The sequence below is a fragment of the Frieseomelitta varia genome, unplaced genomic scaffold, assembly GCF_011392965.1.
Source record: "Frieseomelitta varia isolate USP_RPSP 00005682 unplaced genomic scaffold, Fvar_1.2 scaffold_924, whole genome shotgun sequence".
Taxonomy (NCBI): Eukaryota; Metazoa; Arthropoda; class Insecta; order Hymenoptera; family Apidae; genus Frieseomelitta; species Frieseomelitta varia.
In genome coordinates this window covers 237,183-257,706 of record NW_025110728.1, presented here as the reverse complement: position 1 = coordinate 257,706, position 20,524 = coordinate 237,183, and the positions used below count along the sequence as shown (strand labels likewise).

Genomic DNA, 20,524 nt, shown 5'->3' with positions numbered 1-20,524 from the left:
CAGCGGATACTAAACAAAATGGCGCGTACCATCGTCCATGGCTTCGACACCAGAGTGCGCCTATTTTCTATGTGAGTGTGTAAGGACGACGGCTCTTTGTATTTAGCAGAGGTGAACAAAGTACCGAACAGGTTCGTCTATTCAAACTAAGCCTCTTGGTATTCGAGTCGCGCATACGAATACTACTACGTTCTGTGCGCGCAGGTTTACAGAGACGCATATGTATATGCTTTTTAACAGAAATTCTGTTGAGTATATTCTAAATTAATATGTTTTAATACTTTGTTTGTTTCAATGTGTGACTCTTTTTGTTAAATATGATTTAATAAGGTACAATGTAGTTATCAATATGTTATTTATTAGAAATATCTTTACAAGTAATGATGTGTTTATAACAGAAGAGATGCGTCCCTGCATATGTTAGATGGCGCCACTATTCTGTATGCTTATTCCTTCAACCCCGCACTATGAAAAATCGCCAACCTAATGCTTTGGAATACTATTTTCCTGATTTTATGAAAGAAGAATAAATCTTATAAATTTTGTGTTGATTATATAGATCTCGAGATATATGAAATTAATTCATAACCAGAAGAAAATTAATTCTTCACAGCAATGTACACTATTGTCAGATTTAGAAGATTAGTAATGGAATATATTTAATCTTGAAGTTGTAGTCAGGATATGTGGGACATGTAGGGGCAGCAAATAAGTTTCTGACAATCGTAGTAGCTCTACCTGTAACACTTGACTGACACTAAAGAACGGTGTAGTAGTGCATCTGTCATTGTTTATGTAGTATTCTTTAACACTTTCCTTTTTTTCTATCTTAACGCATCTAAAACTGAAATCTTGAAATATCTTAAGTAGTTGTAGCAGAACTTTATTTAAAAATTTCAAAATATCTTATATTGAAAAATCATAAAAAATATTTGAATATGTTTACATTCTATAATACATAATTATATTTACATATATAAAATAGTCTGAAAGAATTAAATTATTTAATATATTAGTTAACAAATTTTCGTTTAATATATTTAAATATTTATAATTTCATTTTAAAAATTATATTGTATAATTTTATATCCAACAAAGATGTATGATAACGTACTCAACTTCGACTTTTCCTGGATGAATAAAAGAAGGGAAAAAGATGACCGCATTTCTTGGAAGTATTTTCGTTATTTCTTGGAAATGGTCAGAAATGGTTTCGTTCTGTGTTGCTGGATTCGGTTGCCCCTTCGCACAGGCGTAGAATAAACCTTCCTACTACTCACATCATAAGAGGGATGTAGTAGAGAGATAATTATTTCTTATTTTATCCTATTCTCTCCAAATAGAAACCATTTTCAATTTATTACTATTTGTCTTTTCTATCTTCATTTATTTCTTATTTTGTCTTCCTTATCGTTGCATCTTTCGATAATATATGTATATACATAATACTGAAAGTTGGTCGATTTTCTTGTGACGTCATAATTACCCTTTTATACGTGTTCTTAACTCTAAGTATGCAATATTTGAATTCTTAGCTTGTTTTTGTGATACAAATAAAAATTTATATACATGAAATGTTACAAAAAGCTTATAATTGTCTTTTTATTTATTATATTACAATTGTGCAACATAATTTTAATTTATTGCTTTGCATGAGGAACCAATTCTTTGTAGTTTTTCACAACATTTTCAAGGATTGCAAATGCTTGTAGAAAATCATCTTCTTCTAAGCCAAATTGTTTGTATAGATGTAAAAATGCAGAATGAACATAAGACTTCCAAGCTTTATTTAACAACATGTCTAAAGAATAAGAAATTTGGGAATTATTCGTTATTAAAGCAAGAAATTTATCACGATTTAAAAATTTTCGGTTTTGATGTAAATGAGTAAACCAATCAGTCATATTCCAGTTTGCATATAAATCTTTTTCTTTAAATATATTTGTCATTATAGGATCTTGCTCTGGTATTAGTCCACGTGTTATTAAAAAATTTGATACTGAACAAGCATACATATAGTGCGCTGTGTTGCGTAATGACATAGATGGCATTTTTAGTTCAACATTAGTCAACTGTAAATTTAAGTTTGATATTCTAAGTGTTTGCTTTAAATGATGTATATATGAATTCCAATTACATATAGGCTCATAGTTTGCAGATGTTGCAGATATATGTGGGCTACTTTTGATTGTTACTATTTTATATGAAGGATGACATGCTATCTGAGATAGTAATGAATTTATATTATGGTTTATATGATCTACTGGTTGGAACACAGCTAGTAATTTTTCTGAAATAACTTTATTCATATCTTGTAAACTTGTAGGTGATTTCTTTAATGAATTGGTGCATATATTATATATTTGTTCATTTTCAATTAAAATATTAATATCACTTTCGTTGTAAAGTTTTGCTAAAGTTAGTAATGTATTATAATTTTGTGTACATACTTCACCAAATGAAAATGGTAATATTGTTGTATTAACTATAGATCTTTTACCATATTCTTTACGCAATAGTTTTGTAATATAACTTCCAATGCCAGATCCTGTTCCTCCTGCAGAACTTAATAATAAGAGAAATCCATCGAAGTAATCTAATTTTTCTACTTCTTGTCTTACACAATTTAATATCACATCGCTTAATTCATATCCTTTTATCAAATAACCAAATGCCCAATTATTTGCACAACCTCCTTCAGCTTGACAAATTACATTCCTTGTTGAATATGTCCATGAAGTATTTTTGTCGTTATAAATTTTATTTATTACTTTTTGTTCTGTATCTACAAGAACTGTTCTTGCTAGACGTTCATTATTTTTAGAAATACCACTAAACCATTTATTGAATGTTTCTTCTGAATACTGATAATTGGTGTTATACGATACACCCGTATTTGTACATTCCAAATCAGATAATATTTCAGAGAATAATGTATGTCCTAGCTGATTTCCACATTGTCCAAATTGTATAGTAAGCATTATTGAAATATATTTATTCAATTCACTTAATTAGTTTATTATGTTGCTCAAACACAAAAATATGTTTTCTTTGTTTTGTTTGATTAACATGCATTTGATGTGCGAAGAAATAGATATAATTTGATTGAAATCATTTATATTTAAAAATATAAATTGTTATATAGAAAAACAGATAAATATTTATATATTTGTCAAAAAAGAATAATTCTTTTTAAACACAACCACACAATGTATTTTGAAATTTCATTGAAAAAAAAACAAATTTAAGTTTAATCATTGACTAACTTGGACAGACTGAACATTTAATGCTTTTTAGTTTCCCATGTTTAGGGATCACCTGTTCCCTATACCATTTTCGTGTCACATTCTACTATATCGATTTAGGTAGGTTCCGCACCGCAGCATTATTAATAATTAATGGAATTAAAATGAGAAAATCTGAATAATGTTGTTAAATTTGTACTGAAAATTATTTATTGAATTGAACATGAATGCTTACTTACTTGCATAATTATTCTTAAGAGAACACCTTAATTTTTAACTACAATATAATTATTTTTTAAATAAATTAATATTATATGTTACAAACTTATAAATACATCGATCAAACTTTAGGAATTTTTATCAGTAATATTTCTGAATATTTTAATTGTTTAAACATTATCTAATATTTCTAATCATTTATTTGTAACAATTAAGCAATAAATTCTCTTCTATAACATTTTTAAATACTATTTAAAATCATTTATAGCGATCGAGTTACTAATAGATTTCTATGAAATTTTAATTAACTGTTATTAATCATGTTATTAATGATCGAAAAGTCAGATCAATTTCGATCGATACGAAGACAAAAGAGCCAGTTCCAAATATATAAAATAGTACTGATTTATGATACACTATAACGAGAGATTTCTATATTTTTGCTATGATATTTTTATATATTTTAATAGTTAATAATTTTAGTTAATTATTTATGTATAACAATTGAATCAGTAATTTAATTATTTTATATTTTCAAACATTATTTCATAGTTCCAATAATTCATTAATGACAATTAAATCATTTTTTGTATTTTTAACGATTATTCGATAATTATTTAGCTTGTTTGTAACAATTAAACAAATTTAATTTCTTCTACACTTCTCGTCTGTTCTTGTATTTTATTTACTATTAGTATAGTTCTTCAATTATTGTTGCTTAAGTGTAGAATACGCTAAAAAACTGATATTGATATTTTTCCTGGTATGTCAGACCCTAAGACACGAAATCCCATTTAATGTCAGGTCTATCTTATTCTTAGTCAATGACATTGTATTCAATGTCTAATCATGCATCTTATCTGTGGTTGAATTATAGCAGAATTTCTACATTATCAACTAAAGCTAACATCTAGTAGTTTACTAAGTTACTGCGAGATGATGCAATCAACATGTGATAAGTTTATTAAAAATAGACTATGAATTATCTATTATGATATCTTCGTAAATATTGTGTTACATTGAAGCGTATTTAAAATTTTTTAAAAATATAATATATTCAAAGATATCTGTGTATACAATATAAATAAATCAAAAATTTCCATTATGTATCACTTAACAGAAATTTATTAATTTCTTTTTAAATTTTGTTTATACATATTAGATTTTCATTCATAATAAAGAAAAAGGAAGGATAAAATTATTAACTTCTATCGCATGATGTATAAGCAGTATATAAACAATTTTATAGAATAAATTACATTATAGATAAAGTATACGCCTGTGATATGTGTTATATATGAGAATAAATATATCGAATTATAATCACATATATATATATATACATTTAGAAATTAATAATGTTATTCAATATTATTTAAGTTTCACTCTATACAAAGCTTACTTACTAACTATAATGTATTATTTTTAAGGAGGTATATAATTAATGATTCTTGCATATTAATTACTTTTATTAGAAATGTAGTTTATTTCAGTTTAAAAACAATTTTGTTTTTTTTAATGATAGTATATGATTATCGCAAATATTTCAGGAATATATGATCGAAATTTCCTTTTATAAAGAAAAATCAATGATGATTATTCTACTTATATAAAATAATAGTATAAAATAATTAAATCTTTTTAATGATAGATGTGATGAATAGTTCGATCAATAATATTTTATTATTAATATTAATATTTTAATATTAATTAAGATTTGTAATTTTTAATTTAAAACCAACAATCGAAAAGGTAAAAATATCTTTAGCGGACAGTAGATTCACGTTATGTAAATTTAATTCTTGTTATGCATTTAAAATTTTTTTCTTCATTATTAAATATCATGAAGTAATAGCGAAATTATATATATTTGAAATCAAATATTTTGAATAACATGAAAAGTTTAAGTATTATTAGATAATAATAAAGTTTTAGCATTAAGTAAATAAGACGAGATTTAAATATCAAATAAGAAATATAAACTTACGCGTTAATTTATAAAATAATAAAAAATTGTTATACAACTTTGATTTCAAGTATCGTTATTATGCAAACAAAATATAAAATAAAAAAATACAATTGAATTAATTGATTGCCACTAGAAAAAAATTGTTATGTGCAATTACTATTATAACGACTTACAATTTGATGATGATATATGCGAACTACATATGTACATACTAGAATTTCTAGTTGCACACGATGAAATACAGACGAAGAGTGGGATTGTCGACAATTTTGTGCCTCGTTCTACACACTGTCGGCAGTTTGTCATGACGATTAATCACAGATAGATAATAACGCTGGAACTTATTTCATCAATTCATTTTATTTTCATTGATTGTGACCTCTTATAGTGAAATGTTGTGGAACGGTAAAAGTGTTGATTAATTCATGCTAACAATAAAAGCATCTTTTTAAATCTTTCTTTAGCTCATTTTAATTTATGACATATTGAAGACTTCCTTCTTTAATCGTGTGTATCAGCCGCGTCCTTCGTGAAACTCGTTGTACGTCACAAAGCTATGACGTGAGTTGTGAAACGATGTGAAACGAAGAGACAAGATGTTAATATTTCCCGTATCGTTTACAAATTCCTGTGATGCGTCGTGGCACATTTAGTATTTTCTTTTCATGACATACTTCTTACGGGGAACGTGAAGACACATAGGAACGCATTTATTCGTGTTATAATTCCAATTCCAATTGTGATTTGTAATTCCAATTCCAATTCCAAACGCGTGGCATTACCAGTCTGATTCTACTGTAGAATAATTGTGAAATTAGCATTTATGTTACAAATGTTTTCATGACTATAAATTTTACGTATCGCGTGTATATATGGTGTAGTGGGTGGTATACATAAAGAATTTGGTAATCGTGAGATTTCTGAGGAGTTTACCCATTCATCCGTATATTTCTTTCAAACAGAATTGAAGGAAACTCAGTTATACAGACGCCATGTTATAAGCTGGTAATCGGTAATCAGAGACGCGGACAAAGTGACTGCGGTCGACAGAAACGATGATTTGTGCGAGGTAATTCCTTTATGAGATTTATTTGATATATATTGGAAATTAAAATTGGAGCTCATTGGGAATCATTTTTATCATCTTCTATATCTTAAATCTTCTATCTATATCTTCTCTTGTTATAATTTTCTTTGTAGGTATTTTTCTTTTTCCGATATTTTCCAATTTTTTGGTTTGTTGTATTCAGACTGCATATATTTTATAGTATATATTGATCTTCGCCCTTAGTGCGATTAACGCCATGCGCCATATATATAACGATAAGCCATTTAATTAGTAAACAATTGTCAAATTCGAGCAACAGAATTAAGACAATAATATAATTAGTTCATTTTGTTATTAAATTTATTACATAAAGAAAATAATATATGTGTGTACATTCTATAAGTGATTGACGATAGTGTTTTTTTGAAATTTCGCAAAAATAAAATTTAATCTCATAGACTATATATATTATAAAAGATTCCGTAAAAAAATTATTATTTATAAAAATATTTATAACGTCCAATCATTTATAAAATACATGTAATGTTTGTCAATTGATATATCTAGTAATTAGAATATATATATTTAATTGTATGCATTATAATATTAAATCATATTTCAATGTAAATTTATCAGAAAATACATATATTATTATTAAATTTTATTTTATATCACTAATCTTTATTTCATTTAATCATTACTACTTCATTTCTAAATTCAAATTCGTCATTAATCAAACTTCATCAGTTAGGCATTCCTCATTCATATGGTACTATCTTATTGAAGATTCATCATTAAAAAAATTATTTCATTTACATACGTAAATTATCATCACTCATAATGTACGTACAAATTTTAGGAGCGTGTTAAACAGATATTTTCTTTCTGCAGTCCATGGGTATGGTGACATTGGTGCAGGAGCATGAACAAACAACAAACGAAAATCAATATCTAAAAAATCGGAATCAAATAAACAACGCCTCTATTGAAGATCGTGATAACAAGTACTGTCGTGAGATAGTGCATTCTTCTGTTGATACTGCGATCAGCGTTGCTGAAAATGGCAGCCTTGCCGGTTCCTCTACGCAGTGCAGTAACATAGAAGATGACAGTGAGGACGATGAAACGGATATTGATGAAGGAGATTGGGTACCAGATTTATCTGTACCAACGGTGTTTCAACACCAAGAAATAATTACCACGGATGGCAATGTGGTGCTTCCAAATGCAGATGTCCCGAATTTTGGTGATGTGCGCGTAAAAAATTCAACTAACGTGCATCTTGGTAATAAGACCTTTTATAAAGGTCCAGTAACAATAAAGCAGTTTGTTTACACGAATCCGACCTCGATACAGGAATCTGATACGGTGCAGAGCGATAATGTTCAAACATCGAATGCAAATACGTTTGATTTGTCAACTGTTAAAGGAAATTCGTCTAAGAACAACTCGATCTTATCACAACGTCCTAATCTCAACGGTAATTTTTTTAGTGTATGTATCTTCAGTAGGTATTGTTTATTTAGGTTTCTGTAGATATTCTTCTGAAAATTCAAACTATCGTAATGGATATAGAATCCATTAGGAATCCGTTAGATTTGAATTAAGTTTGATATTGAAATTAAAAGGAATCCGTTAGATATTGAAATTAAAAGGAAAGTTAGTCTATGTAATTTTCCTTGTTTTTTAGGATGAATTGATTTTGAATACACTGATACTGTAATTATTTTCGTATCCCGAAAACTATTTACATATACATAGTTAATTATTTTAAATAATTTTATTTTAGATACAACTAAATAGAATTAAAGGTATTACTTATATTGTGTTTTAATCTATGCTAATAATAAGTATTTTTTAAATATGTCATCTACAAATTTTGATTTTTGATTTAACTTACAAAGAGTAGACTTTTTTTAATATATAAATAAAATTTTCTCTATCATAAATGCATAGAGTTTGTCATCAATAATTTGCTGTCCAATCTTGACGTTGCGCAGTTACTAAATAAAAATGATAAAAACAGCAGGAAATAATGATATTTTAAAATCTGTGTGACGAATTGTGTTGATAAAATATATTAGTTCCAAGAATTAGCGGGGATAAGTTTGACGATTTTGGAGGCGGCACTTTCCTGTGCTCATTGTCAGTTTCAAACTAGTTGCAGTTGAGTTTTGATAATTTAGTGTTCCTTTCATTATTAATAAAATGATTAAGAAACCAAACGTTTGTGTCTGCTTTTATGCCAGAGTAAATGGTATGTGCTTACAATAGATGTAATCTATTAATTAGTGTATATAATCTATACATATATTAAAGTTTTCAATTTATTAATTTTTAAAATATTTTTATTCTGGCATAGATTGGCGGAACAGTGAATGCAGTGAAATTAATATAATATCTTATTATAGAACAAAAAATGCTGGTGATAGATGTAAGAAATTTTTAAAAAGGAATTAATATAAAAAATTAGTTGTATATAAATATATCCAAAATAATATTAGTAATAACTTCTTTTTTCTATAATATCTTTATGTTATTTTAGTAATAAAACGGTTATGGACTTGGCAATGTGCAGCGTTTTTATGTATGTTAACTCTAGTTCTTTTGGTAACAGTTGGTGTCATTACCAATGTATACCTTATACGCAATTCTACTATTCCATCAACTCCAATTTTTCCGCAAATTCCAGATTCTGGATTCGGAGGTAATATTCATAACTTGAATCAATTTATATATTAACAATAACCGGAAACGTCTGTAATTGAATTGTTGTTTGGAATTAATTCATTTATCAAATTGCAGATAAAATAAAAAATGTTCGTTTCATTGAAAGAAATGAATGGGGTGCTCAACCACCTGCAACAGGTTTAATAAAGATGAATCTTCCAGTACCGTATGTGATTATTAGTCATACGGTAACTGAATTTTGTGAAACACAATCAGAATGTACATTCTTTGTTCGAAATATGCAAACATATCACATAGAATCTAGAAAGTGGTCAGATATTAGTTATAATTTTCTCGTTGGTGGCGATGGATACGTATATGTTGGTCGCAGTTGGGATTACATGGGTGCTCATGCTTTTGGATTCAATAACAGAAGCATAGGTATTTCTTTTATCGGGACATTCAACACCGTAGTGCCACCTAAAAGTCAACTATATGCTGCACAACGAATTATCGAACTGGGCGTAGAAAATGGTAAAATTGCACCGGATTACAAATTATTAGGACATCGACAAGTCTCTCGGACTTTAAGTCCAGGCAGTGCACTATACAGTGTTATTCAAACTTGGCCTCATTGGTCATCAACACCATAAAATATATTTTTCTTTATATAATATACAAGGATATCTCGAATTTATTAGTTTATGCTTACTGTTTGAAATTCAAATGGATATTTGTATAACTTTGCATTCATGTCTTGTAATAATTTAGTATGTAATTTTACTAATAAAATTTGATAAAATTTAAACTGTGACATTTTATACAATTTTATTATAAATCTGCATATATTTAAATTATCTAATATGATGCTAAATAAAGTATGAAAGTATGAGTCATTCTCTAAATTGGAAAAACATTTAATATCTAATTTCATATTTTCTACTATAAATATATGTATATTTTTTTATGTAAATCTTTTGTAAGTGTATTAAAGAAAATAATGTATATACTGTGAAAATAAAGAATTACATTAAAAAATACGATAGAAATGATAATATCAAATTTCTTATTTTTTTTATACTTATTATATATCAAGATTGTTAAATGTTTATACAAACTTTTTGGAGGGATTTATTTTACAATTCATTATTACATTAAATAAATAATACGAGATTGGTTATATCGCAAAAATTAAGATAGCAATTGAATTTTGACTTTCCGTTGTCAGAGGGCGTTGTAATCTCTGTATCATAAATCGTTAAGTCTTATTTACAATTTTGACATGACTTGCGGAACGCAGAAAGGACGCAAATGTTTAAAAAATGATCGATTATGGAACACATACTGCTTAAGGTAGCTGTTACTAACAGTATCCTTAAAGGAAGTAAATGTATAGAGCTCTCAGGGATTGAACATTTTTATACATGTTTATAATTTTTCAATTTATATACCAATATGATGTCGTTAAAAAAGCGAATCGTGTACGATTTTATAGTTTCGAAGATAGCCATTTTGGCGGGTGACGTGTTTGCATGCCGAGTATTGACAGCCATAACATAAATGACCGACGTTGCATGTAATATGGCGATAATTGCTTTTCCGATGTACAAAAAGCAAAGGATATGGTAATTTGTGATTTAATTAGAGAAGGATTGATACAATTTTTCGCAATGGTGAGAAATAACGATGAATTTGTATATTGGCGAATAGTAAACAGAAGAAAGGCCACGTATAATTTTCAGTTGCGCTAGGGGTGGGGGGGGGCAATGCACCATGGGAACAGTTTGCGACTGGCGCATGCGCAGATCAGTTTACAGTTGGAGCTTCAAAGAAAATGGCGTCAGCTAAGTTTCTGGAGGAAGCTCTGAGCACGGATGTCGATGAATCTGCAGTGAACGCGATAGTGGGATCTCTTGAAACACAATTAGTGACATCGACGCCGGCTGTCTCTGGGCATCAAGTAAGTTCTGCATCAGTTAGCCAACAGAATCATCAGGTGAACAGTGGTATTTCCAACGGGGGCACCATTACCGCGGTTCAACCACAGAAACATGGGGTTTCAAACGGCGGCGGTGCTACTACAGTAAATAGTCTGATGAATCAAGAAGTTACGAAGTCCATTACCACGAGTACTCTCCTCCCTGTAAACGTGGTTACCTCAAACACAGTGGCGCCACAGGTTACTGCACAACAGCAGCAACAGCATACACAGTCAGCAGTTTCCCCTGCTGCTTATATCAATCAAGTTACAACAAACCAGGTGACCAGCAACCAAACAACAAATATTCCAAGCCTTACTAAAACACATGAACCTGTTAAAATAATTTATCCGACTGTTGGTCAAGTAATAGCAACCACAGGGGTAGTTAATGCAAATAATAAACTATCTTTTCCTGCACAAACTGTCGGACAACTAGCCAATGGCACTTTGGGAATAACATCTCAAGCAGTGTTACAGACAACATCAAATGTCGTTTCTAATGTTGGTTCTGTCAGTGAAACAGGCAGTCAAACAGTTGCTAGTGTAAATAAGCCAACAGGTACAGCTTTGGTGATAAAGACTAGTGTAGCACCCAGTGGCATGGTTTCTGTTCCAATGTCTGTTCCTGTTTCTGTGGCTGGCAATGCAGTCAGCACAGCACTACAGGGTAAAGCTGGTGTTACATCTACGATAGTACCCAGCAATGTGCAAATTCTTAATGTTAATGCAATGCGTCCTGGCACACCTGTGACAGGACAACAAGCAGGGAAACAGGTTGCACCTAGGGTAGTCATTGGTCAACACATGCTTGGGACAAGACCTGGAGCTCCAGGGGTAAGATATCCATAGTTCATAAATAAACGTGTAAAGGTCATTTGATTAATTTATGTAGTAAAATTATGTATATTGATTTTATTGTCTTTTTTTAAAAAGTAATATATAATCTATTCAAATATGTATATTTTTTGTAAATTTTGTTTTTGTTGTTAAAATTTTATTTAAAAAATTTTTAGATAACATTACAAACGTTGCATGGTCTTCAACCTGGAACTCAGGGTCATATACTATTAAAAACAGAAAGTGGACAGTATCAATTACTAAGAGTAGGGCCACCTCCAACAGCAGGTACTCCTGCTGGTACTGCAGTTACACCAAATAGTATAGCGGGAAATGCAGTGGTTGCTGCACCATCTCCAGGCACTACCTATCGTTTAGCCTCAGTCCCGGCTGTAAGTAGGCTGAATACACAGTTCACTGGTCCACCACTCGCCACCTTAAGAAAATCTGTTCAGGTGACGCATTCTTATACCTCTTACAAGACTCGATGTAGTGCAGTAGTAAATTTATAGTTTGTGCCATTAGTTGGAATGGTGTTATTGGCTATGTATTATGTTTATATTCTTTTATTCTTTTCTTTATTTCAGTCATATAAAATTTTTTTAAAAATATGACTAATTGTACAAATATCCTATTGACATGTAAGAAAAAAAGTTTTATATTTATATATTATTGATTTAAGGATTTATTAAAACTTCCACTTGTTATAAGATTAAGAAGTTTTATGTAGTATACAGAGAGTTTTGTGTTTTTATTGGCTTATTTGTTGGGATGCCTTTTTTTGTAGAATTCTTACATTTTTAAAATATATAATTGTTTTGTTAAATTCAATGCTGTTATCATGTGTATACATTGCATGTTATATTGGTTAAGGGTATTTTTATTTTTGGACTTTTGAAGAAAAGATAAATGAATTTATGTATTTATTATAATTTAAAATAATAATACTTTTTTCATATACAAAATAAAAAGGATTTATTTTTATCAAAATGGAATTTGTATGTACAAAATTTTAAAAATTATTGTCAACTATATATGAATATTTTCATGTTCAGTTTTATTTATATTCAATGTAATTTATAAGCTATTATTGTGACAAATAAATGTAAATATAACGTGTACTAATTTTCTACTAAGTATGTATATAAAAAATTATATTTTAGTAAATTGGTTTGATAAAATTAGTTTTTGATAAAATATTTTTTTAAAAACATGTAAAATATTCATAAAATAATACACATAAAATAAGTATGAAAGATAAGATCAAGTATTTGTATACAACTAAAAGTTAGTATTATATTACTATATTATATTAAAAGAAATTACGAGTCTGTACAAGGTACAAGTGCGTCTTTAATATACAATGCAATTTTAATTAATATTGTATCGTTTAATATCTATTGATGTATTCATCAATGTTTGATTCCTTGAAATAATGAAAATAGTTGATAAAACAGGGATAAAAATGTAGATTGTTTAAAGAATTTGAAATTGAGCATGCGAATAGAAAAGATATATGTAGATTATAATTGTAGAAATAAGAAAAGGAAACTGTGTTGCTATGAACATTTCTACAAACTTAAAGATGAAAGCATGGTTTATATACAATATTATTATTTGTAATATTGCTATGCATATTTTATTTTTTACAATGTTGCAAACTGCTTTTACTTTTAAATAATATTGCAATTTTATAATTCATATAAAATTTTAAAGAAGTTATATATTTATAAATATTATTTAAGAAAAAGTAAATAAAATATTTATTAATTTTTTAAATGTAGAATTAAATGAGATTTTTAGAATTTTAAATGTAGAGCATTTCATAATATTTGTTTATTTGTACAGACTGTTGCTGCAACTATAACAACAGCAACTACTACTCCAGCAACGGTGACTGCTCCTGCCTCAAGTACGCCTACTCCACCTGTAACTACTGTTCAAACAGTTCAGACACCCACACCAGTATGTATTATATGCAATTAACAAAATTAGAAAGAGTATATTAGTTGTTAAATGTAGCCAATGATTTTATTTCAAGTTGATTACATCATATCTTTTAATTTTAGCGTCAAACTACAGATAATACCAAAGAAAAGTGCCGTAAATTTTTAGCGAACTTGTTAGAGTTATCTAGTCGAGAACCTAAAGCAGTCGAACGAAATGTTCGAACTTTAATACAAGAATTAATTGATACTAAAGTTGAACCTGAAGAGTTCTGTGATAGACTTGAAAGATTATTGAATGCATCACCTCAACCATGCCTGATTGGATTTCTCAAGAAAAGTTTACCACTTTTACGGCAATCCCTTGTAACGAAAGAATTGGTCATAGAGGGGATAAAAGCTCCTCCAGTCAACGTTGTTTTTCCTGTATCATCTGCTACTTCTGTAGTAACGCAGGTACATACTAGTACACCGTACTTATATAAATTTATAGATAACTACATATAATGCGCATAGATTGTAAATATATAGTTCATTGTAATATTCATATATGATCGTGTGCTTATGATGTCATCATTTGTGGTATTTGAGTATACTCATAAATAAAATAGTTTTTAATTTAAAATAGAAAAAAAGAGACTAAAATTTTACATATTTTTCATAAATAGCTCAATTGAAATGTAAAAAATACTAAATTTAGATATAGATCAAATTTATAAATTAATATAGAACTTAAAAATAGTTTTCTAATATATCTATCAGTAAGTTAATATTTTATTATGCATTGATTATTATATTATTAAAGCATTAATGATTTTTACTACTGCTAAAAATAGTTAATACTATATTTATATTATTTATGTTATATTAAATTATAATTTGATTATATTGCTTAGTATTAATGTATTTTATAATATAATGTAACAGAATCAACTCAGACCAACTGTTGCTGTGACAGCTGCAACAGTTCCTGTAACTGCAGTTACTGCAACTACACAAGTAAGAGTAATGACTCCACTACCTGCAGCTACAACCACAATTCCACGACCTGCTCAGCCAGTTCAACAGAGGCTGGTAAGATATAAGAAGTTCAATTTTATTGCATTTATTAGATATATTTGAATTGTAAATATATTATGCTGTATTATATATAAGCTGTGAAATTTAATTTCCATAATAGAAACAAACTAATATTTTGACTCGTGATTTTTAGTAATCAATGTATTTTTTGCTTATGATTATTAGTTTCTATAAAACATTTTTATTTGTTATTTTTTTATAATTTATCTAAATTATCGGTCGGTCATTTTTATGTCTTTGTATTCAAAAATTGTAAATTAAACATATTTAATTGACCATTTATATGTTAAGCTTCATGAATATAAGATTATTAAATTAGATTAAGAATTGTTATTTAATTTTTTAGATACGACCTGTTACAACAGTAGTTCGTCCTACACCATATACTGTGAAATCAACAGTAGCAGTAACTGGAATTCGACCTACTGTGCCCACAATTCAAAAACCACCTATCACAACAACTGTTGTTAAAACAGTTACAACTACAACGCAAGGCAAAACAGTGAATACAACTACTACTGTTAACAAAACCATAGTGCCTTCTTCTGTTCCAAAGCCAATTACTAAAGAAAAAGAGAAAAAGACATTTTCGTCTGCAGGATACACGTAAGCTATTGTTTTACTTTGTTTATCGTATTGTTTATTAATATTTATTCATTGTATATGTATATCTTTTGTTTAAATAGGGGAGATGATGACATTAACGATGTCGCAGCAATGGGTGGTGTTAATCTTGCCGAAGAATCGCAAAGGATTCTCGGTTCCACAGAATTTGTTGGAACTCAAATCAGATCCTGTAAAGATGAAGTATTTCTTCATATGACACCATTACAGCAAAGAATTAAGCAAATTGGTAATTAATTGTTTACTACCATTTGTTGACACCATTACAGCAAAGAATTAAGCAAATTCTATTAATTGTTTACTATGTTATATAACATAGCATATAGAGACGATATTTAATTAAGATGATATTTAATTAAATATAAACTTATTTTTTAAGCTTCTAATTATGGATTAGAAGAACCTAATCAAGAAGTTGCCACGTTAATATCTCATGCTGCACAAGAAAGGTTAAAGAATTTAGTAGAAAAATTAGCAGTAATTGCAGAACACAGGGCAGATTTGATAAAGGTAAAATTCAACGATTATTACAAATTTAATCAAAATTTAATGCTATATTATAATTATTATTTATTCGACTCGAATATTTTGAAAATAAATAATATTGTAATATAATGATTACAGGTGGATCCGCGTTATGAAGTAACACAGGATGTTAGGGCACAATTAAAGTTTTTAGAAGATTTGGATAAAGTGGAACGTAGAAGACACGAAGAACAAGAAAGAGAATTACTTTTACGAGCAGCAAAAAGTCGCGCAAAAACGGAAGATCCAGAACAAGCCAAGTTAAAGGCAAAAGCTAAAGAGGTACTTTAATGAATATATAAATTTAAAAAATCTGCAAATATAACAACAAATTAGTATAACATGAAATTTCACTTGCAATTTCAGATGCAACGTGCAGAAATGGAAGAATTAAGGCAAAGAGAAGCGAACTTGACAGCTTTGAGAGCAATTGGTCCACGTAAAAGGCTTAAACTTGATACAGGAGTGTCTACCAGTAGTCCAGGCAGTAATTCCGGTTTAAATGCTTCAGTGACTGGAATTAACAGACAAATGCCAATGAAACCACGTTTAAAGAAAGTGAATTTTAGAGACTTATTATTCCTTCTTGAACAAGAAAAAGAAACGTGTAGGAGCACAATGTTGTATAAATCATACTTGAAGTGATGTTCTGTAAAGGGCAGGAACTTAAGTGACCCGCCCGATATCTGGCGCCCTATCTGCATGGTCTCGTGTGAGCTGGCCTCAATGGACCTTGACTCGTGTAACGTTAGTTTACGTTGCATTGTACAGTGTTTCATAAATTACATACAATGAAATTCATTACGGATCACATCAGGATTCCATATACATTCAAAATAAGATTATTTCTATCATGTCGATAAGCTTCCCTACTGTAAATGACTGAAGATTTTTTAAATGTAATATAATAGATTGTTCTTTATTTTTCAACACAAAATTACATTGAAAAGAGCAATGTGTATGAGCACATGCTTGATGATCAGTCTTAGATAGTCTCTTTATGGCAAGAATGTGTGGTCATATGTATTGTTATATGATGCGTGTATGTACGGTGAACGAATGAGTATACATTGTCATTTATGTACATGCCTGCTGCATTATAACACTTGACCTATACTTTTGGACACTGTAGCGCTAGTGTAAAGAGTGCAGGTTTTGTTAACATAGTAAATTGTATTTTTGCAAATTGTAATGTAATAATATACTGTGAGCACACTGTCCAAAAAGTATGGAATAATTTGTACAATACCTTACACATAAATACTAAATAGTGATAATTTCAATGTTGGTACAACAGAATATAGCTACTCTCCACCACAAGATGGAATTGTTATCAGTATATTATGTTGTAATCTACATTTTCAGTGTTTATAAAAGAATTAGCTGTTACGTTTTTTATTAAAGAAATATTTACAAAAGTAAGAATTACGGATATTTCTTCGATTGACGTTAATTTAATCATTTATATTTCCTCTTTGGAATTAGTACAGTTTTTGCTAATGTTTAGAGAAAAGTGTGCTTCACATAATCGATTGAAAAATATTCAAAGCGTGTACCTGATTTATAATGTAAAAGAATCTACTGCAGATGTACGTGGGTGCCTATTACAGAATAATTAAAAAGATATTAATCTTTCTTAACTTGCTAATCACGTGAGCGTCTTATACTACACGTGTCCGAAATAGATTTCCGTGCAACATTAAAAAAAAAAGAAAAAAAAATAAGTCATCGTATATGTCTCATACGCAGAAACATCGATACATATATATATACAAACATATATATACGTGTGTCATTTATTGCGTTTAAATTTGATTTTTAGTATAACATCAATTTAGATTTTTTATAGTAGCCTTGTAAAAACATTTCCAATCTTGAATGATTTGTGTTCATTCTTACAGATTTACATACAGAACATAGAAAAATTGAATTTTTGCCTCAAATATGTTAAATATTATACACTGATAGTGATACCAGAAGTCATCGATTTTTATAAGCTGTAATATAAATTTGATATAAGTTTGTTGAGGCAATAATAGAAGTTTTTCTATTGTACTGCCATAGTTTGGAGTTGCAGAATGATAACATGATACGAGGTATACTATTTATTTTTCTTAGCAATTCGCCTGAGATAGTTATTTCAGATTATCTAACTACAAATGAGAATTATAAAAGAAAGCAGTATCCTGGTAATCTGGATTAACTGTGAATCCTCGATTTTCGTGCTTCCATGATTTTTTGGACTGCACGATAATATTTCCTAACCGGCATTCATAAAGAAAGAATAGTGTGTATATATATATATATTATTATATATATATATTGCAAAAGCACGTACACCTGTGAGTCTTCTAGTGTAAATAATGAGAAAATGAAAAGCGACATAACGTTTCAATTACAATTACGTGAAGTAATTGCTTCAACGGTTCAATATCGATTTAAAATATAATACGCGCACAAGACTGACGAATTGTGTAAAAGAAGTTAAGTTAAATTGAACTATTAACTTTGACTATCCATAGCGCTGATTAATTATGAAATGAATCAGTACAAAAAAGAGAAGGAGAAAAAAAAAGATGAAATCATTTAAAATGTCGTAGGTGCAAGGATATATAATTGCAATATTGATCTCAGCTATATAATTCTATTTGTTATTGCGTGCACCGAGAAACGATTGCCTTTTTATATATAAATACATATAATAGCAATTGATATAAGTTTTTCATTGCGAGAGCGAGCGAGCGAGCGAGCGAGCGAGAGAGAGCTTAAAATTAAAAAAAAATAAAATAAATAAATAAAGCGGATCGTTGAAGCAAAATTATTCGAGTAATAATATGTAAATAATTCGTTTTTTAGTAGTAGCTATGTACATTTATTGGGAAAGGCGCACATACCATTACTTGTACCATACTTTTTGCCGTGCACTTCACAGTGTAAGAAATTTTTCTTAGCTGCGTGTTCCTCTGTACAATGATTGCATCATTTTTTACGAGCTCGATAAAAAAAAAAATGCAAATTTCCGAAGTTAGTTGTATTATAATGTTCTCCTTACTGCCACTAGGTGGAATTATTATTAATATAAATATATAAATAGAGGAATGTAAAGAAACAAAAAAAACAAAAAAACAAAAAAATACTAAAAGTACATAGCAGTTTTGGTACAGTATGATATTTTTACAAATTGTAATTGGATAAGTCGTAACCGAGAGATAATAAAACAAGAATAAGTTTCACCAAGGAGTAGCCTTTCTAATTATCTTTTTTTTTTGTACAAAAGAAGAAAACGATTTTTATACGGGATAAATTGAATTACGAAGAGAAATAAATTTTTGTTTTGTTATGATTCGATCGTAGGTATAATTTTCATAGAATTACAACGTTCATAATGTTGCGGGCTATCAATGTATATAAAACAACACATTTGTGATACCATTTTTACAAAGAATAAGTTAAAAAAAAGAAATACAAAGAATACGTGGCAGAAAATCGATTATGTAATACAAGAATGTTAAAAATTATTAAATTGTGCATCATTTATACTCTTATTTCAGGCAACATTCCATACAAGAATGTTACTAAAACTGCCAAATAATCAACCATTTGTTAAAATTATATAATTATTGTGATCATAATTTCAATCAGTTGTCGAAACCAAACTCCTGGACTTCATAAATCCAAGTTTAACTATCTTAATAACTTTCATTATTTAGATATACAAAATTTAATATAAAAATAATATAAAAAAAATATTAGGAAATAAGGATATTATACGTATATACAAAAGATAAACAGATAAAATGTAAGAGAACAAAAAAAAAATAGCTTAGAATAATACGAGTAGATAAAAAATAGATATCTCACGATTTTATGGAAGTGCGGTCATCGTGGTTAGCAGAGGGTTGGTATCGTGAAAAATATCCCTCATTTGGTCTTCATGCAGACAATAGTAACATTCCGTCCTGGCGTATCCTCGAATTTCAAGCTCGTCTTCCATGTTGACGCCAAAGGCTACTTCGCCTCGTGTCGTGTATTGAAGGACCTGGGACTGAGGTGGCCCCGGGGCGATCCAGAAATGGAATATAATCAAGCCGTTGCTCGACAAAGACGAGAAACGTCGGGGCGGGTGGGTAAAATGTGCAATGGGTAGCATGAAGGGAGAGAGGGAGGCTTCAGAAATGAACAATAGAGAAAGACAGAATGAACGTGAGAAGAAAAGTGGACAATCGACAGATAGAGAAAAGGGAAGGGTGGTTACGAATACAGAAGGAATCGTGGAAGGAGATGGAAAAAGTAAAGTTTTTGACGAGTGAAAAGAGAAACAAGATTATAGGAAGGAGAAAAAGGGAGGGAAAAATACAGAGTAGAGAATAGTCGAGAGGA

The 20,524-nt window shown here is 29.2% G+C and overlaps 3 protein-coding genes across 8 annotated transcripts; 2 read left to right on the top strand and 1 right to left on the bottom strand.

Moving 5' to 3' along the window:
• The first annotated feature begins 113 nt into the window (after window positions 1-113).
• LOC122537697 (peptidoglycan-recognition protein LC-like) lies at window positions 114-9,959 on the top strand. Of its 4 annotated transcripts, none has more exons than XM_043671088.1 (6): window positions 114-131; window positions 6,396-6,502; window positions 7,373-7,961; window positions 8,844-8,915; window positions 9,027-9,188; window positions 9,287-9,959. In XM_043671088.1, exons 3-6 carry the CDS (start codon window positions 7,376-7,378, stop codon window positions 9,802-9,804), a joined length of 1,338 nt encoding a protein of 445 aa, XP_043527023.1. In that variant the 5' UTR covers window positions 114-131; window positions 6,396-6,502; window positions 7,373-7,375; the 3' UTR covers window positions 9,805-9,959. The 4 variants fall into 4 exon arrangements, with proteins under 4 accessions (XP_043527023.1, XP_043527021.1, XP_043527024.1 ...); XM_043671087.1 differs by lacking the exon at window positions 114-131 and adding an exon at window positions 5,702-5,838; XM_043671086.1 differs by lacking the exon at window positions 114-131 and having other exon boundaries at window positions 5,697-6,502; window positions 7,341-7,961.
• On the bottom strand, window positions 1,060-3,132 carry LOC122537696 (tubulin delta chain-like). The gene has a single exon (XM_043671085.1). The coding sequence runs from the start codon at window positions 2,979-2,981 to the stop codon at window positions 1,641-1,643; it is 1,341 nt and encodes a 446-aa protein (XP_043527020.1). The 5' UTR covers window positions 2,982-3,132; the 3' UTR covers window positions 1,060-1,640.
• A 537-nt stretch (window positions 9,960-10,496) lies between the features above and the next one.
• LOC122537671 (transcription initiation factor TFIID subunit 4) lies at window positions 10,497-19,756 on the top strand. Of its 3 annotated transcripts, none has more exons than XM_043671045.1 (10): window positions 10,497-11,966; window positions 12,146-12,361; window positions 13,818-13,934; window positions 14,039-14,371; window positions 14,840-14,989; window positions 15,342-15,601; window positions 15,682-15,848; window positions 15,999-16,129; window positions 16,244-16,426; window positions 16,511-19,756. In XM_043671045.1, the coding sequence occupies exons 1-10, from the start codon at window positions 10,986-10,988 to the stop codon at window positions 16,787-16,789; spliced, it is 2,817 nt and encodes a 938-aa protein (XP_043526980.1). In that variant the 5' UTR covers window positions 10,497-10,985; the 3' UTR covers window positions 16,790-19,756. The 3 variants fall into 3 exon arrangements, with proteins under 3 accessions (XP_043526980.1, XP_043526979.1, XP_043526978.1); XM_043671044.1 differs by having other exon boundaries at window positions 12,146-12,424; window positions 14,843-14,989; XM_043671043.1 differs by having other exon boundaries at window positions 12,146-12,424.
• Window positions 19,757-20,524: the final 768 nt, after the last annotated feature.

What these genes read in the sequence shown, in the direction of transcription:
- LOC122537671 (XM_043671043.1), top strand. Translation starts at nt 10,986, where the DNA reads ATGGCGTCAGCTAAGTTTCTGGAGGAAGCTCTGAGCACGGATGTCGAT. An exon ending in CAAGACCTGGAGCTCCAGGG is followed by an intron (nt 11,967 to 12,145) that starts GTAAGATATCCA and finishes AAAAATTTTTAG; the next exon opens with ATAACATTACAAACGTTGCA. An exon ending in CCTTAAGAAAATCTGTTCAG is followed by an intron (nt 12,425 to 13,817) that starts GTGACGCATTCT and finishes TTATTTGTACAG; the next exon opens with ACTGTTGCTGCAACTATAAC.
- LOC122537697 (XM_043671088.1), top strand. Translation starts at nt 7,376, where the DNA reads ATGGGTATGGTGACATTGGTGCAGGAGCATGAACAAACAACAAACGAA. An exon ending in ACAACGTCCTAATCTCAACG is followed by an intron (nt 7,962 to 8,843) that starts GTAATTTTTTTA and finishes ATTCTGGCATAG; the next exon opens with ATTGGCGGAACAGTGAATGC. An exon ending in TCCAGATTCTGGATTCGGAG is followed by an intron (nt 9,189 to 9,286) that starts GTAATATTCATA and finishes ATCAAATTGCAG; the next exon opens with ATAAAATAAAAAATGTTCGT.
- LOC122537696 (XM_043671085.1), bottom strand. Translation starts at nt 2,981, where the DNA reads ATGCTTACTATACAATTTGGACAATGTGGAAATCAGCTAGGACATACA.